The 20748-nt window shown below is 40.2% G+C and overlaps 1 protein-coding gene across 4 annotated transcripts in view; it reads right to left on the reverse strand.

Annotated features, from left to right (window-relative positions):
* Positions 1-20748, reverse strand: part of LOC131989766 (ADAMTS-like protein 1) — a 101552-nt gene that overhangs the window by 54402 nt on the left and 26402 nt on the right. For all 4 annotated transcript variants that reach the window (XM_059355091.1, XM_059355093.1, XM_059355090.1 and 1 more), the window contains one exon: positions 7537-7653. In XM_059355091.1, coding sequence (XP_059211074.1) covers positions 7537-7653 — 117 coding nt within the window. The remainder of the gene's footprint in view (positions 1-7536; positions 7654-20748) is intronic.

A 20748-nucleotide genomic window follows, 5' to 3' on the forward strand; every position in this document is an offset into this window, starting at 1 on the left:
GAGCCAGTCCTACAGAGCACGAACCAGCACATGGCTTTCCAGATAGGAAAACTGGGAGATGTGTATGTTTGTTCTGCTACTGTACATGCCCAACCACGACCACACAGAGCCATTAGAGCCCACATTAAAGGCAGGGGTCCGTTTTGGGTTGCACCTTGCCCACTGCTTAACCTAAACTCCGCTCCGCATGGGTGGCAGGGATCCTTCAGCGGCAGCTTATTACTGCTGTAGCTCAGGATAACACTGTTGCTTACACTGGATATTGGCTACATACTGCTCGTTGCCTGAGCCAAGGGCCCACTATGAACACCTCATACAGAAGCTTACATTGGAGTGCCACTGAAGTTAGTTACTTCCATCCTGCAGTCAGTCAGTTTATTTCAAGTCAAGATCCACAACTCGTCAGAGACACATTCTTATTTCAAAGCAACATCTCTGTTGACTCTTTTTATAAACGGCTCTAAAGTCCAAGAGCTTGGGCGGGGGACTCCCACCCAGAACAAGAACTTGTTATATTGAGATGTTATTGTTTGGCTGCAATATTCCGCAGCAAAATTTAATTTTACTTATGACCCTCTTATTCAACCAGAATGAAACCACATTCATGGCAAAGGCGTTGACTGATGTTGCCCACGTGCCCCAACACACGCAGAGCCCCCTCAAAAAACAGCCTTAATAGTAACAATCACCACTTGGAGGCAATTAGTACATGCAGTGCCAAAACCCAGAGCTGGGACATCCAAAAATTCCTGGATGAAACTTTTTGGCATCAATACATCCCTATTGTACAACAGTGTCTCTGTTTGTGTCTGTGCATGCCTGCGTAAATGCATGCCGAACGTGGAGTAGAATACAAACATCTGCAACAGGGAGTGAAATGTAAACAATTAGAAATCAATCACCTGCCCAGAAAATGTGTGCGTGCCTTCACACGCCAAGGAGGAGCAGATACTGCAAGAGGTGAGGAGAGAAGAGTGTGAGGATGATGGGGGAGAAGGAGGGGGGTTGGTTTCACGCATTAATCAAAGACATAGTTTTGGATGCTGTGCATGTGCGAGGTGACATGCGATAGTGTTGAATTCTAAAAGCGCAGAAAGCACATATGGATTCCCGTATTGCGCAGCACATGTCAGCATGCAAATACAAACAACTATGGGATTACATGAGGGTACGCTGTGCAGGAGTCTCTGCAGATGGGAGTGTGCGTGCAACGGTAGCCAGCAACAGACACACTACTGGCTGCATGCATTCACACACACCCACATTTGTTATGTGGGTACTGTGGTGAGTTCTTGTCCCCGGTGGTATTACCTCAGCAGCACCACTCCAGTACCCACAGCGCGCTGGTGTGACACCACATCAAACAGGGGGGAGATATTCGATGTGGTGCAGTGAGGGCCAAGGCTTTACTGAACACATATGTTGATGGAACAAACACAGGGGTGAGACAAAGATCTCCAATCCAAAGCCACGTGGCTTCACACCACATTCACCAGCACTCAGCACTTTCTTCAAGAGCGCTGGGACAGAGCCTCCAAACAGCCCAAGCATGTGCCAAACACAAGTCAGCCAGCCAAAACGCACAAGTCAGAGAAGCAAATGTCTCCTAATTTACTGTTCGCCTGTTCAGTCCCTTCTTTTCTACTTGTTTTAAATGCACAATGGACATCATTTCTAGTGTTGTCCTGGCCCGTCTCGCAAGTCAATTTTAATGGAGTCAGGGTATCTTTCGGATAGCTGGCGATGCAGAAACAAACACTGGCATTCATGGCTAACTGGCTACACGAAAGCTGTTATTAACTCGCTGTTTCGACCCAAAGGTATTCCAGTCCAACTACAGCATGAGCGGCTTCACATAGAGGCAATGTTTCTAATAAACAGTCAAGTCAGTCGCATGCAACAAGGACAGATCCAGAGAATTTGATTTCTCTAAAGAAAACAACTCTGAAAAATGAATAAATATGAGGAATAGCTATGATTTCACAAAATGGTGATGGGACACATTGTGCTTTTTATTAGCACTGTGTAGAGGAGAGCGGGAGCTGTATTGAAATACAAACATGACAGCATGTCAGTGAATACTCTTCAGCTTCACTAATGTATGTTTTTAGTGTTCCTGAATGTAATGTATTGATTAGATATCAATTTTTAAAAAAAAGTTTTTTTCACTTTGTACTATTTGTGCATCAGAGTTTAAGGGGAAATGATAACACCAATTTTAGTTTTATTTTAAAGAAAAAAGAAGGATTTTATATGGTTGTATGTAATGGCTTGAAAAAAAGAGATCTGGACACATCTGTATGGGAAATAGCCACAGCCAGCAGCTTATTAGCTTAATAAGCCTTCTTACACAAGGTTATGTGCCAGATTATTTCTTGGCAAGGGAGCAGTAACTTCAGAGAGCAGGGGTGTCAAACATGTCAAACAGTGTTTTTTTTCCAACCCCGTAGAATATCTGAACTACCCCTTTAAGGATATAAAGGTTATATACACTTGTTAATAGTAGGCCAATTTCATGACATTAAAAGCTCCAAAATCCCTTAAAGCTTTAACGTGAAGTGGTGTTTACACCAGTGGGCACAGCACGTACTAGAAAAAAAAACCTGAACCTAAACATCCTCTCCACCTGCCAAAACTAACATGCCCATCCTTTTAATGAAGACAAATTAAGTGTTTAATTGTGCAAGACCGTTGCCCTTTCCACCTGGCGCTACATGCAAAACACAGCTGCCAAGACGGCGTGCAGCTGAGCAATAGGACTCCCTCTCTCTCTCTTCCAGCTGCTGCTGCCCCGGCCACTGAGCGCTCCCCCCTGCTTGCCACCCCAACTGGCCCTTGGCCTCACTCGCCCAACCTCAATTACTCCGAACCCTGACACCCTGCCAAAAGGCGGAACCGTCTCGGCACTTGTTCACCCTGAAGGTTTTGAAAAAAGAAAAAAAAAGAAAAATGCCCCTGACTGTTTCTGCCTGAGGTGCAATTGAGCATGTAAAAACATTAAGGCCCGTCTTGCCTGGCATGTGATGAAGTGAGAGAAGCAGAGGGCCGAGAGGAAGAGACGTCTAACAAAACATCTAACGTCTCACAGAAAGACGAACGGGAGAAAAGGTGAGAAAATAAAACAGTGCAAGAGGACAAAACCGCCATTCCATGAAGCTTGTGAAGACATGCAAAGTGGAAGTGTCCTCACACCAGGCCTCAAGTCATTGCAGCAAAGTGGGGCTCTAATGACTGTCATTACCAAACACTTAACTGTCACAACCTATAATATCCTGGTGTGGATAACACGACGGGCGACCAAGAGCAGCAATCAGTACATCCTGACCCTCAGTGCAGCGTAGGTTGGTTTACAAAGCAAAGGAACTCATTAGAAGTACTCTTTGTATTTCTAACAAAGACATGGACAAATAATTTGTTTTTACAATAAAGCTGCACTAATCCATATTTTTTGTATCAACATCTGATCAATGCACAAAGCGTTCATGTGATAGTTTACATACAGTTATGGAGGCTAGTGCTGCTGGTGGGTAACTTCACTATCACACAAATACAACTAGAAACTGCACACACAGACACACACACACACACACACACACACACACACACACATATCCGGCAAATGAAGGATCACCTTTCAGTAACCCACTTTAAAGTTGTCTGTTGACAGGATGATCACATTTGCCGTCTAGACAGCAGCCAGCTGAGGAGAAAACCGTGTGTCCCTCCCTCTATCGCCTTTTCTTTTCTTTCTTTTTTTCCAAAGGCTGTTCCTCGCTTTTCTATCCCAACTCTCAGTTTCACCTTCTGACAAAGATTAGAACTTTAAAATACTTGTTTTCTGTCCTCTTTCACCCCTGAGGTTGAGTCGTAACTGCCACCTGTGCATCCCCTTTGGAATAGAAACTTAAATCTCAAGCTATTGGGTTTCAAACTCCGCTTTAACCTTTTAACGTTTCAAGATAAACAGCTACAGATGAGTTATTAGCAAATCTGACAATGAGGCAAAAATTATCAAAGAGTTTATCACCATTTCACAATCTATTTTGCAGGTTTTTAGTTCATTGCTGCTCTCAAAACTGCTGGAAAAATTCATTCATGGCCAAACAATGAGTGGGAATAGTCAGAGAGATTTATGACCAGCTTTTCTGTTTATCTTCACAGTCTTACTCATTCAGTCATGTTGCAAAGAAAAAAAAAAGACTTTCTCAGACTCACCAGCCAACATTTTAGCCATCAGACCCCCCGCACACTTTGATTCAAGAACCTTTCAACCTAATAAACTTACTTTATATTTGTTTATGAATACTGACATTGTTGAAGCTCTACAGTGCATGCTTGCCACCACATAATAAATATGGGTTAATTTACAAAGGTATGTAAGGCCTAAGCTGTTTAAGACAGCTCTATTCCATCGAAGTAGCTTGTGCCGGGGCTGCCAGGAAAAACACTTTCCTTCGGAGAGAACAATTCATCTGTGGCCCTCTTGAGGGATAGGGTAAAGGGTGCTGGGGAGGTCAGTCTTATTGCCCACCAACCGACCCTGGCACATACTCATGAAAGTTAAACTAGAGAAAGCGAATACACTTTGGAGTCTGAGATCCGCCTCCTGGGTTGCTTGCTAATTAAGCTGCGTTTGTTTTGGCTTGGAATCAAACTTAATATTGAACCAAGATCCAACACAGAACAGCGCTACAGGCGTACAGAGACCCAAATCGACTGAGTGCTGAAAGGAATCACAAGTGTGGCTCCTGGGAGTCTGCAGACTCCCCATCTGAATACATGTTAGCATCAAACATGCAGCAAAGGATGGCAATTACATTTAAGAAAGTACTTTTAACCTGTCCTGTCATTCAAATTAATGGGAGATAAAACTTCCAGGCTGTTACATCCAGTTGAATTACAATCACAGACTCTATAATAAATGGATGAAGCCTCTGTTACATCACCCACTGGTGTGTGGACTACTGTTTTGAACCTTGAGTTTGGTCACCATCTTGTTTTTTTCGAGCCAGAAGTGACCATATAGACAACAGGGTGAAGCTAGTACCAGTGCCAGCTAGCTAGCTTAGTTAGCAAGGAGCAAAACTGAACAGCTGAGTCCTTAGAGTGTCTTTTCGTAGAACTGAACAGTGATGAGGATATTTTAGGAAACCAGAGTGCCTTTATTAACTTTCATGAAGTAAAAACAAAGGGCCAAAGTTCAAAGACAAAGAACCTACAGAGCGCAGTGGTAGTGACTTGTGGCGCTAAAGTATGCCCTGCTTTATCATCTGTTTTACTCTAAACTGGACAATAATATACAAAATGTAAATCATGATGTTTTAAAGAATTATTAAGAAAATGTTTACTGAGCTAATAAATCAAGTGAGGAGTAGGGTCTTTTTCTCATATACTTTATTATTAGAAAGTAGTTTAAGTTAGTTCAAGGCACATCTGCATTGACTTCACTTTTCAGACCTGGAGGTTGACGTTTATTTGCAACTCATCTTTAATTTTTTCTTCATTATCACGGCATCAAATTCGAAGGTCAAAGTGCAGATTTCTGTCATTCTTTTGTCCTACAGAGACAGTAGTGAATAAAACAGACAACAGTGACCGAGGGAGAAGTGATTACAACAATTTTAGGGTTTAAATAAAGTGTGTAGGTTCTTCTTTAAAGCTATATATTTCAGCCAAATAATAGTGGTTTCAATTGATAGTTCTATATTGAGAAATATGCTTTTTAATCTTCTTGTTGAGAGTTAGAAGACATGATTTATACTCCACTCATGCTTGTGACTTAAGTGTGGGGCTAAAGCCAGAAGTCCATTACATTAGCTTAGCATAAAGACTGGAAGCAGGAGCAAACAGCCATCCTCTCCAATGTTCCAACACTTCTGAAGCTCAATAATTAAAAGGAAGAGTTTAACATTTTGGAAAATGTGCTTACCCGCTTTCTGGTGGAGAGTTAGAAGAACAAGGTTACAACCAGCTGAGCTTATCCTTATGCTAAGCTAAGATAAAAGTCAGACAACAAATAAGTGAATCTTTCAAATGTTGTATTCTTCCATAAATTCACAGTAAAGGGTAATAGGATGCTTACCAGATTGTACCAAGGCACCTTATTTGCACCTGTGTGTTGATGGCAAAAACAATGCATTCAAATTCACTATAATAAAACCCATAAAGAGCAACTGAGACCTGGATGGCATGGATACAGTATGTGAGAGTGGCTATATAAATGTCATTTGTGTGATGTTTGGTTTGAAAACCACTCGCTGATGGAAATTCAAAAATTTGCTTGAGGTCAGTGCATCATAAATCACACTGCTGCTTGGTTGCAATATGAAATCCAAATGCTGTAAAGATAGCTGTTTGTGGTTTCTAACTACAGTACTGTAAGCCTGTACCAAGGCATCTACATTCTTGACTTCTGATAGTTTTTAAATGGTTTTTCCATTAAGTCTGCCTTTGGGATATAAAAGAGCATGTAGATGGAACAAAACAGTGTCAAATATGTCACTTTAAGATACCAGGAAGGGCAAAGTTAACGTGAATATAACGCTTCATAATAAAAAAAAGAATTAAAAAAAAAAAAAAGTTTCTCTTGAGAATGATCTCTAATCCCCTCTTAAAAGTGAAAAATGACCTCTGCTGACCGCCAGTGATCTGTAAGGTTATCCTGCACATGTGAATGTTCAAATAAGCCCTCATGATCCTGCTTTAAAGTTTGATGGTGAGTTCAAGCAGATCACTGGTTTCAAAAGAAATGTCACTATATTTGATCAGTGTTCAAAGGGCCTAAAGGGCTGCAGAACGGTCATTTACTCAAGCGTGGAGACTTGTATCAGGTGTGAATGAAGCATTTTTCACCTTTCCCCGATGAAGGAGATCTTGCACGTGGGAAAGTGCATGTAAACCCAAAAATCAGAGTCAGCTCAATTACATAATGTCCTCACAGCAAATAGAAAAAATCACCTCAAGATAGCAATTCTGTTCGTGGTAACGCAATACCGCTCAAAAAACCTTTGATCAATCAACGGATTCCTCTCAAATTGCACCAGGACCAATCCCATCACAAAGGAATGATGACATAGGCGAGCTGGATATCGATTTTTGTGACAACAGCAGCTCTACCCTCCCTCCCACCCAATTAGATAAAACATCTGGGTGAGAGATCGGCTTAAGAAACTGCTGTGGCCAGGACTCGTGTCTCATCAAAAGGTGATGACAGAGTGGGAGTAATGTGATGCAAAAAAGCCACTCCACCCTTGAATGTGTTAAGAGCGCGTGTTTGCATGTGCTGCCCTGTTTCACATCAAGCGAGGTCAGCCCGCCCTCCACTCCCAATGTCCCACAATCATCATTCACTTGTATTCATTACTGAGGTGTAGTGCGGCTGATTTTTCACCCCTCTGGTGCGCTGCATTATGTAAACTCATATGCAATAAATGTATTGGCTGATTTAGTTCGATCTGACATCTCAATCTCAATGTATTTCTTAAGTTATAAAAGGAGTTCACCAATATGTGCAGTGTTTTCTGATCAGGCACTTACAGGGTCTTCTGGTTTCTGGCTGCTATCTTGGAGAGGCTCTTCTGCAAGGTGGTCTCGTCGAATCAGAGTGAATTCCCTGATGAACACTGCGTCACCATTGTTGGCCCAAACAGCAACCTGGAAAACAAAGATCCAATCAGTTGTGTCCTGCAGGTCAATACACCACCTTTTGACTATAAACATGTGCAAAAGCCACAGAAATCATGGAGGTAATGTGATGCAGCCAGAGAAGCCTCTGAAGGTTTCCACCCAGTCATCAGAGCAATTTCAAATGTGTTAGATGCACCTTATGCTAAGTTGTTCATTTCAAGGAAGCCAACAACAGTATGGAGCCATGTTTCAAATCATGATTTAATATAAAATAATAATAATAATAATAAAAGCTAGAAGGTTTTATGCACACCTTCATTATTTTGTAGAAAGATGTGAAGGAATAAATGTCCGAAGGCAAGAAAATAGAGAATTCACACACACGGTCAAAAACCTTATTGGAAAATACAACATTTTGATCCTGATGCCAAAACCAGATCCATGTTATGCACTGGTTTTGAACTTGTAGTGCTGAATTGAACATAGAACCTGTCTTATTATGTAATGAGGCACACCTGCACACTTGAAAGCCTGTTCCATTTGTGTGTTCTTCCAGTGATTGGAAGGAGTCTTACCTTGCCTCTGTCGGACCTAACTCACAAGGACCTGTCCCATCAAGGAAGAATCCTTGACTTTGGGAAAAAGCAATAGTCAACACCTCTTCAGGTGAGGCAATCAGTCCCATAGCCTGTCTGCATTTAGCAGTTATAAGAAGGCACTTCTCACCACTAAAATGTACATTCCACCATCTATAAATGACAACAGCTACATCAATTTTTAAACAAACAATGAATAAAATAGGGCTAATAAAAGTTAAATTCATGTCCAAAATCATTCCCTCCATGATAACAATAATAATATAAGGCTAATGGTAAATAATACATAAGCAATATGTTCACACAATAAAACATATTTTATATATCATATAATAGCAGGAAATAGAAATGAGGACAAATGGATGTAGAAAAATACATTCAACCTTACAGTTGAAATGCATAAACAATGTGTAGAAATCCTCCAGATTCAATAAATGGTAAAGAAAGAAAAAAGAACAATAAGAATTGTTAATTAGTAGATAAAAATATATTTTTTGTGTTTGAATAATGAGATTTGAACCTTTCTTTCACTCCAGATAAACATATTGTGGCTCATTGGCATTCGTCCAAAGAACCATCAAATATCCATATATACTAGCATATTTCTAAGCATCTTGCAGATACTCAGGGAAAACAACATTTTGACTTTCACATTCTAAATTATTCTTACATTTGACCAGCACCTATGATGATTATACATTTAGGCAGAAGATTTCTACTTCTCCCATATTGGTTGATTACATGGGAGGGAAGTGTTCTGAACATATAAAACAAAACCATATTTTATCACTTAATAAAATATGGGTTCTTCTGAGGTTAAATAAAAAAAGAAGCCAGATCCACCAGAGCCCAGTAATGCAACAAGCTCTTTGTTATTCATACCATCATTTTTCCACCCAACCATTCTATTTCACCACTCAGAAGCAATGGTGATGGTGGGAAAAGTAAGTAAATTGTAGTAAAATTTGCAATCATTTGCTGAGCATTGTGTGCTTTTTCTTTTGGGTTTTTTCCTCTCAACCGCAGGTCCCTCTTGATGAGGGGAATCGTTACAGGCTCTGGAGGAATTCACTGCAGAAGAGATCTGATATCAGAAGACGTAGTAACCCACCTCTTCGGGAAGACGGGTGGGGGGTGAGGGGCATCTTGGATAGGGCCCATTAGCAGCACAGCAGGGCCCGCATTTTTGAGGATGCACAAATTCACAGAGCGGGGGCCCTCAGCTGCTCTCCGTGGGTCATAAACACCCTGTAATGACCCGGGTCAACTGCTTGCCTCCCGGGCCTGTGCCAAGGCAGAGCAAAGCAGAGCAGGGGATGTGGGTTTGGGGTACTTGAGGTTCCATGCATTGTAGGGGGTTGCAGATTTTAAGTTGTGTGGCGAAAAAAAAAGTGCTGCTAAGCAACTGCAGCAAAACTTACACCAGCTTTGTGTGGGAAAGAGCCACAGGACGGACTCTTAAATAAGACAAATCAAATCTGGTCTAAAGCCCTACACTCAGCACTGCTTAGTTGCAGTCACTTAGACTGTGGAGGCATCTGTAACAACACATAAGTCACTGCAGTAAAATGTGGGCAAAGGCCTCCTCGGATGACCGAGATCATCATGTACAAGCACATTTTTGTTAAGTAGGGATGTGCACATGTGGCAGCTGTTCGGCCACAACATAACAGTTTGGTTTATCAGTGTCTTGAAAGATGGATAAAATATCTATTTTTTATTTATCTTCCATTGTGTAGACAGCACCTTGGCCCATAGAATTAAAATAAATAAATGATCCTGTTGTCTCTAAATTAAGTACTTGAAGATGATCAGCATTGATGAAGTTGATGCACTTGAATGATTTTTTTGTTGTTGTATCTCTGTGGTTTAATGTTGTTAAGACGATTTGGATGAAAGCATTATTTAAATAAATTTGATTATTTATGATGAGTCACCTGCAAAGTGACTGTGTAGAGTTATTTAAATCAGCGTGTGAAAACCCATCTTATACTTGTGAGAAACTGGTAAGATACATCGCTGAAAATTTAATACAGAAAGTTTTTCCAGCCTGACTCAACAGTTTAAAGACTTTTCAACTTTATACCCCAAAGACTTGAGTGCTTTTAGCATGGGAAACCAAATAACTGATATGAGAAACCTTTATCAAAATACAGCCTACTATTGGGTTCCATGACATCTCTGCTGACATGACTAACGTTGCAGTGAAGCGTGGCCTCTCTGCCATCAATGCTGAAAATTAAAATGTTGCACAACTACAAGCCAGGGGTAAAGCAAACATAAGTCGAGCATAAGAACATAAAGAGATATTTTGCTGATGTGTGTGTGTGTGTGTGTCGGCTGAGATGTAGTGAAAACCGCTTAAGTGACCAGATGTCCTTGCTCAAGGCTAAATGGAGGCCCGGCTGAGATGAACATGTCGATTGTTTGGTTTCTCAAGAGATTTTTTTCCTCCGTCCACAGAAATTATGTTCTCACACTTTTAGTGTCTTAACACTGGACAAATCTGACAACCTTTCCTTGTCGTTTCAAAGTTTGCATCCATCTAACTTAAAAGACGAGTGATATGTTGGAAGCAGACTGAGCTACAGGCTAATGGTGCATGACAGCTAAACTCTCACTCGCTGGAGTATTAAAAGCAGGATCTATCAAACTCGTTTCCCTAAGCAAACAAGCTGGCTGTCCAGTGCCAATGTCAAGCATCCTGCACACCCCCACTGGACTAAACCATTAGGATCTGGCAGAGGACGGGATAATTCCAAAGCGTGCTGGGTTACGCCATCATATAAAGAAAGGGGGTTCATGAAACTGACATAATCACTGATTTGCAAACCTGATCTCCTAATGAAAAACATAACAACAACTAAATGTCTTGAACATGTTTGCTGCCTGGATTTCATTATTTCCCAATAAGTGTGACATTTCTTTACAGCACTGACTTTTCATCTAGCACCACCATGTAGTCCAGAGTTTCATGTTAATTAGATAACTGCTAACTGCCCAGCATAAACAATAGACAAAGTTCACGACTTACTAAAAAACAGTCCAACAATTAGAGAGCCACATATTTTTCTCAGGAGATGGTGGTAAAAGAAGAGTGAATATTGGACCATATTTGCCAGAAACACAACTCCAAATGAATGCTAAAGTTCTTCGGGCCTGCTGAATGCGTTAACTGAGAAACCATTTGCAAACACATCAGTCAAAACTTTATGAGGTCATATGTCAATGTTGTGTTTACAGCTTAGATTGTAAAAAGAATTGGATGTGGCTTTAAGGCCTAAAAAGTGAAGCCAATGCAGATGTGCCATAAAGCTGTATTCTTTTTAATGGCCATCAGGGGGCGACTCTACTGTCTGTAAAAAGAAGTCAAACTGTCACACTTATTGCTTCAGTAAACATTTTCCTATTGTGTTTAGGGTCCTTATCGCTATTTCAAGTTTTTTAATACAGCTTGATGTTCATTTTGTTATTTATGGTGCCAAAAATAGTCAGAAATAGTGAACATTAATTGTGACATTTTGGACAAAACAATGTTTTGTACAGTATTTATTGTACTAAAATAACTCATAAAAGACTCAGCTATTCATTTTTTCCAGTATGTAAATTTCATTTTAAGCCCGTTTTTCATTTGCCAAAATGAGCATCCCAATTTATATCACAGTCAACATGAATTATCAAATATGGTCACCTCTGGCTCCAAAAAAACAAGATGGTCACGGCCAAAATATCAAACCAGAGGCTTGTCCATAAACCAATGGGTCACAGAGCTATGTCCACTTCTTTTATACAGTCTATGATTTACAGCTCGGTGCACTCCCCCCTAAGAGGCTAAAAAATAATGAATTGTGGTTTAAACAAGTGCTTAAGTTGCCTAAACATAATGATAAAATTAAAAAAAATAATAATAATAATAAAATGCCTGTTGATCAAAAATGTTAATTTGTTAATATTAATCTTGATGGCATTATGTTTGCCAGAAAGTTGCATGGTATAAACATATTTTGTATGAGACATGGCTTTCATTTAAAGTCTGGGGAACTGCTGTATAGGTTGATGGTGGGATCCCACTTTAACTCCAATACACGGAGTCTTTTTTCTCTCAATGAGTGTGTTAGATTCTGTACAAGCATGCACTTACTCAGGCAATGTTTGAGTTTATTAGAAATGAACATGACAGGGGTTAAGAAAACACACACTGTTGGTTTGCATGGCCACTTGTGATTGAAAGAACCAACTCGAGCACCCGGGCATCCCAATCTCCAAAGCTGTGTGTATGAGTGCGTCAATGTGACAAAGGCCAAGGGTGAAAGTAAAACAGGGAACCAGCCCGGTGATTCATTAACCTCCGAGGCGACTTAGGTTTCAAAGAGCAAGTCTCAACCAGGGAAGAGGAGAGGAAGTGAACTCAGGGGCAGGTCGGGTCTTCAAAAGCACATAATCAACAGTAATAACACCAACCTGATATTATAATTGAGCTTTCCTATAACGTGGTGCCAGCTTCCACTGTTTGGGTGGAAACTGTGAAAAGCGAGTGACTTTTACCATGCTACACTAGGCCAAAACCTAGACTTATGTTTCGCGCACTGCTGCCTTTGATTAATAAGATTCCGTCCAATGTTTAGATAAGGACACCACTTTTTCAAGACTGGCTCCTGTCTGAATGAAACCTAAGAGCAAAAGATATTTTTGCTAATCCACTTTCAAGGGGATTTATGTGAGCTTTCACTTAACACATTTTGGTGGAGGAAACTTTGTGGCCTTCTTTTCCTCCCCCTCTCCCCTCCTCTTTAATAAGCTAGGAAAAAGGGTGTCCTTTTTCTTATCCCCGGACTTTTGCCATTTCTGTCCCTGGCCCCCACACATCGATCCGTAAGAGGATTTTTCCACTCACGATGAAGGAACCATGGGATTATGGGGCACTTAGTTTAATATTTGCTCATTAGAGACCAAAGCCCAAAGCCACTTCAAGATTTCGTGGCTGATAAAGATAAGAGTCAGAAAGGCTATGACAGAGTCTTGGCTCGCCTGAGGCAACAAGACACCCTTCTGTGCAAAAGAGGAAGAAAACACTGATGGTTACAATTTTCACCTGAGGCGTACACACAGGATACCTGCGATGCAACAGCTCATGACTAAGCTCTCTGAGAAACCAAACAAAAGTGAAACACCACTTTCATCACGTTCTTTGATTCCTGATGGATTATCTAGTTATCTTAATGTTCTTCCTCCGTTTGCCTTTGAAGATGTACCTTCTCCCCATGTCCTCTGCCAGATTTCTCTCAACTTGACTTACCGATATCCGTCTCCCAAGTGCAGTCAGTCCTGTACAAGTGGAAGGGAGCTCAACATGTCTCTCTTCTGTCCTCTCTAACTCCAACAACTTCTCTTCTCTTGAACAGCACAAAATATGAAGCCTCAAGGGGTTGGGGGGGAGCCTACGTTTGACAGAAGATTTTTTTTTTCCTGGCGCTGTCATCACATCCCTTTGCGTTTACGCTCTGTTACTCCGATGTTTTAATGTCTCATAACCATGCGTGGCACCTTCCTAATGATGCATGAGCACCTCTATGAGACAGCCTTTCAAAGTTCTCATGAAACGGCATTGATGTATTTCCTGTTGAAACAGGATACTGCTGCAGAACATACTCAGGGACAGATCAGTGAAACACAAGTGAAAACGGAATGGGAGCGAAGGCAATTTCAATTCATGGAAGGAGGGGAGCGCTGTCAAAAATCCTCTTATGCAGTCACAGACTGGGATTTTTATTTACAGTAATATATGACCTTGATCATCAAGTAGTACATGATGATCTTTGCCACATTTACCTCTAAAACAACTTGAAACAGCTGAATGCTAACACAGACTGGACGTCCCTTTTGCTATATTTAGCGACTTTTCAAACCCTCCTAGCAACTTTATTTCTAAAAAGCAACTGGCCACAAATTAAGCCACTTTTTCAAACCATCAGGGCAAAAGTGAGAAAGATATTATTGTAATTCATAGTGTAAAACAGTGAGGCCAACCGCTAAAATTAGTAAGGTTTAGTTATCTGAGGTTTATTTCTCTTCTCTCCATTTACCAGTAAATCTGCAAACTGCTGCGTATGCAAAGATTCCAAAAAAAGGTCACTCATTTAGCTTCACCTGCTTTATATGGTTAATATGAGAAGGGGAAGAAAAAACATTTGCATTCCATTGTTAGGAGGGACATAGCTGCATGGTCATATATGTTAGTGTATTTGGTGCATCCAACCCTTATATGGTTATAGCTGACGAAAGAAAAAAATCATACAGACGTCAGAAAGATAACGTGATGAAAACAACTCTGGGCCGGTGTCTTTCAAACATGAGACACAGAGGATTAAGAGTGCTGATTGCGTCAATATCCTCAATAAAGACAAGACTTTGACCGCTTAGCACTTGACTTAAAGCAACACTGTTTCTTCACTCTGCTCCAGACACTACATGACAAGCTGTACAGTGCCACTCAAACAACAGAGAACACATTCACATGTGAGGGGTTTAGTTCTGCTTGTTAAAAGTCATGGCAGTGGGATCGATCATTTCACCTGAACACTGCAGCTTCCCATCTGTCCAGCGCAGGTACAGTCATGGGGATGAAGCCCAAAAATATCAAAGTATGAAGAAGAAGAGGAGCTCCAAAGACTGGTTCCCTCCTGATTTGGCCATTGTGATGAGCAGGCTGCTCATCAGAAGGATGATCATGGACAAAAAACCTCAATGGAGAGGTCACAGAGATGTTCTTGACACCTGCCAGGAACCTGAAAGCTACTTGGAGCACTTTGAGAACATATTTGCTTTCAAGTTTGCAGATGAGGAAAAAGAGGTGAGAAACACAACTCCTCTTGTTTTTCATTACTGTAAAATTAGGGCTGTAATAATATATCAATACACTCGAGTATGGCTGTAAGTTTTGTGATACTGAAGAATTTCTTAAAATCACTGAGAATCACAAGTTGCAATTATCTCAAAATCTAGATTTCAGTTTACATGCAAAGATATGATACAGATACAAAAAGTACTCCATACACCACAAAAAGTGGTGCTATGATGGTGGATGTTACATGACTGTGATAAATGCAAATTGCACTGAGTGCATAAAAATAAAAACATGCATAAAAACATTTACTTAGAATCTATGCATATTGTGGTGCCTTCTTTATGTTATGACGGCTTTCTATAACATTAGATAAAATAAATACTAATATACATAACCTCACTTACAGTATTGCAATATATCACAAAATATTGAATTTTAAGTATGTCTCCAGATTCTTGTCACAGCCGTATTCAAAATGTAGATAATTTCAGGTACCTTGCTAACTTTGATGAAATTATTTATTTTGTTGACTTATTAATTGTATCCTACTGGTGTATTAATGTTCAGATAGATGTGAAGCATACATAATGTACCAAATATTTCACGGTGATATCGGGTAATGTTGTGCATTGCAAAAAATAACACACAAAAGAAAAGAACATTTGCAGACTCAGACTCCTGCAAATGTTGTTGTTGGTGCAGGGTGTAATGCAAGAGTCTATTACTATTTTGTCAAAGCAAGAAAAGTCTCACATGGCACACATTATCACTGTCGGCTCAGTAAAAGGCTTTTCAAGACGCAAACAGTCTTGCCTCAGACGTAAGCAGGGCTGCCTGAGTGACGCATGCTGTAAACCTTTACGCATGATTTACACACCAAGTGCCATCTTTATAGCTGGACTTCAGCCTGCACGCTGTAACATCAATAAACACTGGCAGAATCACATGAAATGATTGGAGGCATTAGTTCTAACGTTTATATTCTCCTTTGTTTTCTTCTTTTAGGTGTTCTGCTCATCATCTGACAGGAAGCAGACATCGACACCAGACTGAACTGTCTGTCACTAACACTGTGAATGTGGCTGTTGGTCACATGACATCAGTGAAAATGTCAATGTGAAACGTAAAGCCTTACATCTACAACATGAGGTGGACTGTTAAAGGCTTTGTAAAGGCCTCTGCAGAGGATTCAGAATGCGGCGGAGCGTCTGGTCTTAGAGAGTACATGTCTCTGCTACTCATCTCTCTGCACTGGCTCCCAGTCGCAGTCCGCATCAAATTCAAAACCCTTTCTCTTGCCTACAAAATAGAAACTGGCACAGCTCCTACATATATGAACTCCTTTGTTCAGGTCCACAAACCCTCTTGCCCACTACGCTCTTCAGGTGAAAGGCGTCTGGCTCCTCTGCCACTGAAGGGCTCTACTTCTCAAACTAGACTCTTTTCCTCTGTGGTGCCCCGGTGGTGGAACGAATTACCTAACTCTACCCAATCTGCTGAGTCCTTATCAATCTCTAAGATGAGACAGAAGACCCTGCTCTTTACTGAACACTTTCACACTTAATCTTCACAGATGAGAACTATAGGGGGAAAAAAACAAGTTTGCACTGACCGCTTGGACTAAACCCATGACACTTGTTTCTTGACTACATCTTTGCTTGTGTTGTGCTATCTCTCAATTGTATGTCGGTTTGGATAAAAGCATCTGCTAAATGACATTGCAGAATTGTAAATATGTAGAATACTCAATATTTATTAAATATGTTTTAAGTTTTCATAAATGGTGTGATTATTAATGTGTCTTTTTTTCACTGACATTCATTTCTGGTGATAACAGCATAAGAAACATTTCTTAAACATAGACCCTTGTGCCTCACCCGGGACATTTTTGTGTTAATGCTTGTGGCATACATTTTGGCAGATATACCAATTTTTGTTCAACCTCAGATCTTAATCCCATGGACATTACAGCACAAAATCATGCATTCTGTAATACTTTCAAAATTTTAATTTTACTATTTTCTGCCAGATTGTGTCACTTTTCTCATGTTTTCCCTAAAGGACAAATACAAGCATTTTATTCTTGTTTCTACTAGGGGTTTTGCTGCTATATTATGGTTGTTTGATGCAATGCATCAAAAAGTGTAAAGTGCAAATCACTGACATAATCCCAGGCTGTGAAAGCACAGAAAAGGAAAAAAAAAATGTTTCTTGTCATAAAGTGTCTGTGAATGAAGAACAGACTGGCATTTCAAGATTTAAAAACTCTGAAAATTAATAAATATTTGGTATTTGCTTAAAAGATTTAACTCTGTTAAAGTGTAAAATAATAATATATATTTTAGGTGAATTTTACATATATTTTTGGAACTAGAGTAAATTATTTAAAATAAAACACAATGGTTAAAGAAAGAGTTAATCTCACTTTCTTGTAAAGAATTCGATTTAAAGACACCATGTTCATGTCAATGCAATGTACTGTATAAAACACATGGTAAAAATAGATGGAAACAGCCCCTCTGTTATTATGTGTGAGTGATTTTTAGGGTCCGAGTCCACTAACTGTGTCCTGTGGTTTTTCCCTATAAGGCAACAGGATAACTCATCTAAAGAAGTCATCATCGATCATTTAATACCATAGTTGTCACCAGCCATTTTTCTTCAACTATCCGCTGGCTTTTGTGAGAATCCCTTTCTTACCACAGAATATCAGCCTGCAATACAAACAGAGACCAAATACTGTAATGCTCACACCGGCTGTGCCCTTACAATAAATCACGATTCTTCACTCCCGAGTTGACCACAAGCTGACTGCAACTTGAGCGCTTGACCGGTGCAAATGTGCAGCATTAGCAAGTAGCATATTTCCTGCTAAGTAGACAGGTTAGTCCACCTGCTGACCATGTGTGAGGCCACAAGGGCTCATCATGGAGTTGGGGAGCTAATTATGTGGTGGGACACCCTAGTGCTGACTTCTGCTGGTTTACAGTACAAACAGATGGAGCTATGAAATCTAGCGCTGAAGCCTTTTGTATCCCATTAGCCAGCAGGGAGACATCTCAATGCAAAAATAGCTCCACCGCTAACATTAATCTCTGCAACAGACGTGGTGCGGTTTCCCCGTTCAGGTAACGACTGCTATTATACTTAATGTGGAGGTTTTTAATGAGGCCTTCAAAAGAGTTTTGACAGCTTAAAGAACAGCACGGAGCGCTGTGACAATGCCAGTGCCGGAAAATACTGTTAGACCGCAAAAGGCCGTGTTTTTTCTTAATGCAATACATACTGTGTATCAAAACCTCTGTGCTGACATGATTCTCCCTCAGCGGTAGTTATATCAATACAATGCTTTATTGGAATGGGAATGGGATCACTTTGTGAAGTCGGAGCGCTACAGTGAAGGTGTTGATTTGATAAAGAAAATAAGCAGACTACAAAGATCCTGTTTGGTCCCTTTGGAGCGGGCGAAAGAAACACACAAGCAAAGCAGCTGGGCTGAAAATGTCATTCAGATGTGTTGTAGTGTTTACAGGCTTCATAGGAGGTGGATATCAGCATTTCTCTTAATGTAAAAAATACTAAAGCAACCTGAAAGAATATGGACAATATGAAGAATAATTTTAGATTTACTAGTAAATGAACAGACAGGCAATGGTAGCCAGATAAGAAAACAAATTAGACTGTGAATAACCAATACAAATCGCTCCTGTGTATTACATTCTGTAGGCACTTTTAGATGATATGTATAATATTAAATTACCCTTTTTTTCAACAATGTAAAAATTCAGATGGGCATTTCTCTAACGATGATTAATAGGCGGCACTAGTCAATATTTTTCTGTAAGAATAATGGGTCAAATGACCATTTGCAATGTGAAAGGTGCCACTCATAGTGAAGTACACAGAGAGAACTTAAAGGGCACTCAGAGAGCCCATGACTGGTCTAGGTCGTGCCCTATATTACAACGTTTAAAAAAAAGTTAAAAATAATTCCTGTATCGCTGTATCATTTAGATCCACTTTAAAACTCAATGGCTTCTTCTCTGCCAATGACATACCTTCCACCAAGTATCATAAAAATTTGGCCAGTAGTTGATCCGTAATGCTGCCAAAAACACACATACCAAGCGAAAACATTAACATCCTTGGCAGAAGTAATCACCCAACTCTGCAGTTACCAGAAACAATACTCCAAATTAAGTTGCAACCTCTGGGGCTAAAAAATGAATCCAAGAAGTGCCAAAACTGCAGTCCCACAAATGGCCACCAGGGGCCGGCTCCAGAAGTGAGTCAACTGTACATAAACTTTACAGAAGAAGTAAACATGTTTAAAGCCTGGTACAAAAATTGGTCGTTTCTATAGCTAATTTCCCATTTTATGACAACTGTATGGAGGGGACTCATTTTTAATTTTTTTTTGATGAACTAGGAAGTAGGAAAAATCTGGCTGATGTCACGGAGACTATGTCTAAGCTTCAAGATTATGCTAAAATATATTTCCCACAACTATATTTAAGTTCCCTGTTAAGGTCCAGCCTTCAATTTTGTGAATTCCCAGTTTATTCATGTTTATTCCCATAAATTATTGTTAATTCACATGGAAATTTTCACCTTTGAAAATTCTCCGAATTTTGCAACACTAATCAGGAGACAGATGACTCGATCTGGACACATTGCGTCTTTTCCTAAAACATGCCAGTTCTTCCTGCAGAGTGTTTCTGTAGCACACAGAAAGAATGTCATTGAAGGACTAAAATCTATTTGGTGAAATGCTGTAGCTGTAAATACACATGCTTATAATGTTGATTTAGTAGAGAGCAAACTTTTTTCAACTCAGTACAGTAGCTTGCTGAGATTACATAAAAGAACCTAAAAGCACTGACATGGATTTGGATCCTGAATCATCAAATTCTTTTTGTAATTTCCCTGTGGTCCAGCATCATTGGGCCAAGCTCTGAGTGAAAGAAAAAGAAGCAGCTCAGAGGCCTCAGCTGGACCCAGCATTGACATAATAGCTCTGCATTAGACATCCACAGTTTGTATCTTCCATCACACCCACTTAAAGACAAAAAAGCCACTTGTTTCTCTGACTCCTACCTCTGCTCATGATGGATGGCCTTGGCCCTTTGTTATAGCCGATCCAGCTTGTAATGCAGGCGGGAAGGTTATGTAAGAGTGTGAAACACAAGCAAGCGAGGGTGGACAATCAGAACCAAATCACGTTTTCCCAGGGTGAGACAGAGTCGGTTTCCTGAAATCATCCATCTTGTCCTCCTATGTCTTACTGACCTTATCCTCAAACGCAGATTGGCGAAATCAATCATTTAATTTCCCACAAAGAGAAGCTTCCAAATGTTATCAATTACAATGAGGGGGCATGGAAAGGTGCTCTTAAGAAACCATCTGGGCAGGTACAAGTTTAAGAGATGAAGAGGACTACAGCAACCTTATCTGTGGAAATTTCAGCAAAATAAATACACCAGGATCATATTTAACAAAGTGTTTCTGTCTACGGCAAATTCTCTGCATTGGTGTACCTTCCAAAGCTATTGTGCACATGAAATATAACCAAAGAGAGGAGAGGAGGGTTGAATTATTCCTTTAAAAGCCCCTTTGAGTAACATTTTAGCGGTGCTAGCTGTGTAGCTCCAGAGTGAAATATCTCAACCACAATCATGGTGG

This window comes from Centropristis striata, chromosome 17, assembly GCF_030273125.1.
Source record: "Centropristis striata isolate RG_2023a ecotype Rhode Island chromosome 17, C.striata_1.0, whole genome shotgun sequence".
Classification (NCBI taxonomy): Eukaryota; Metazoa; Chordata; class Actinopteri; order Perciformes; family Serranidae; genus Centropristis; species Centropristis striata.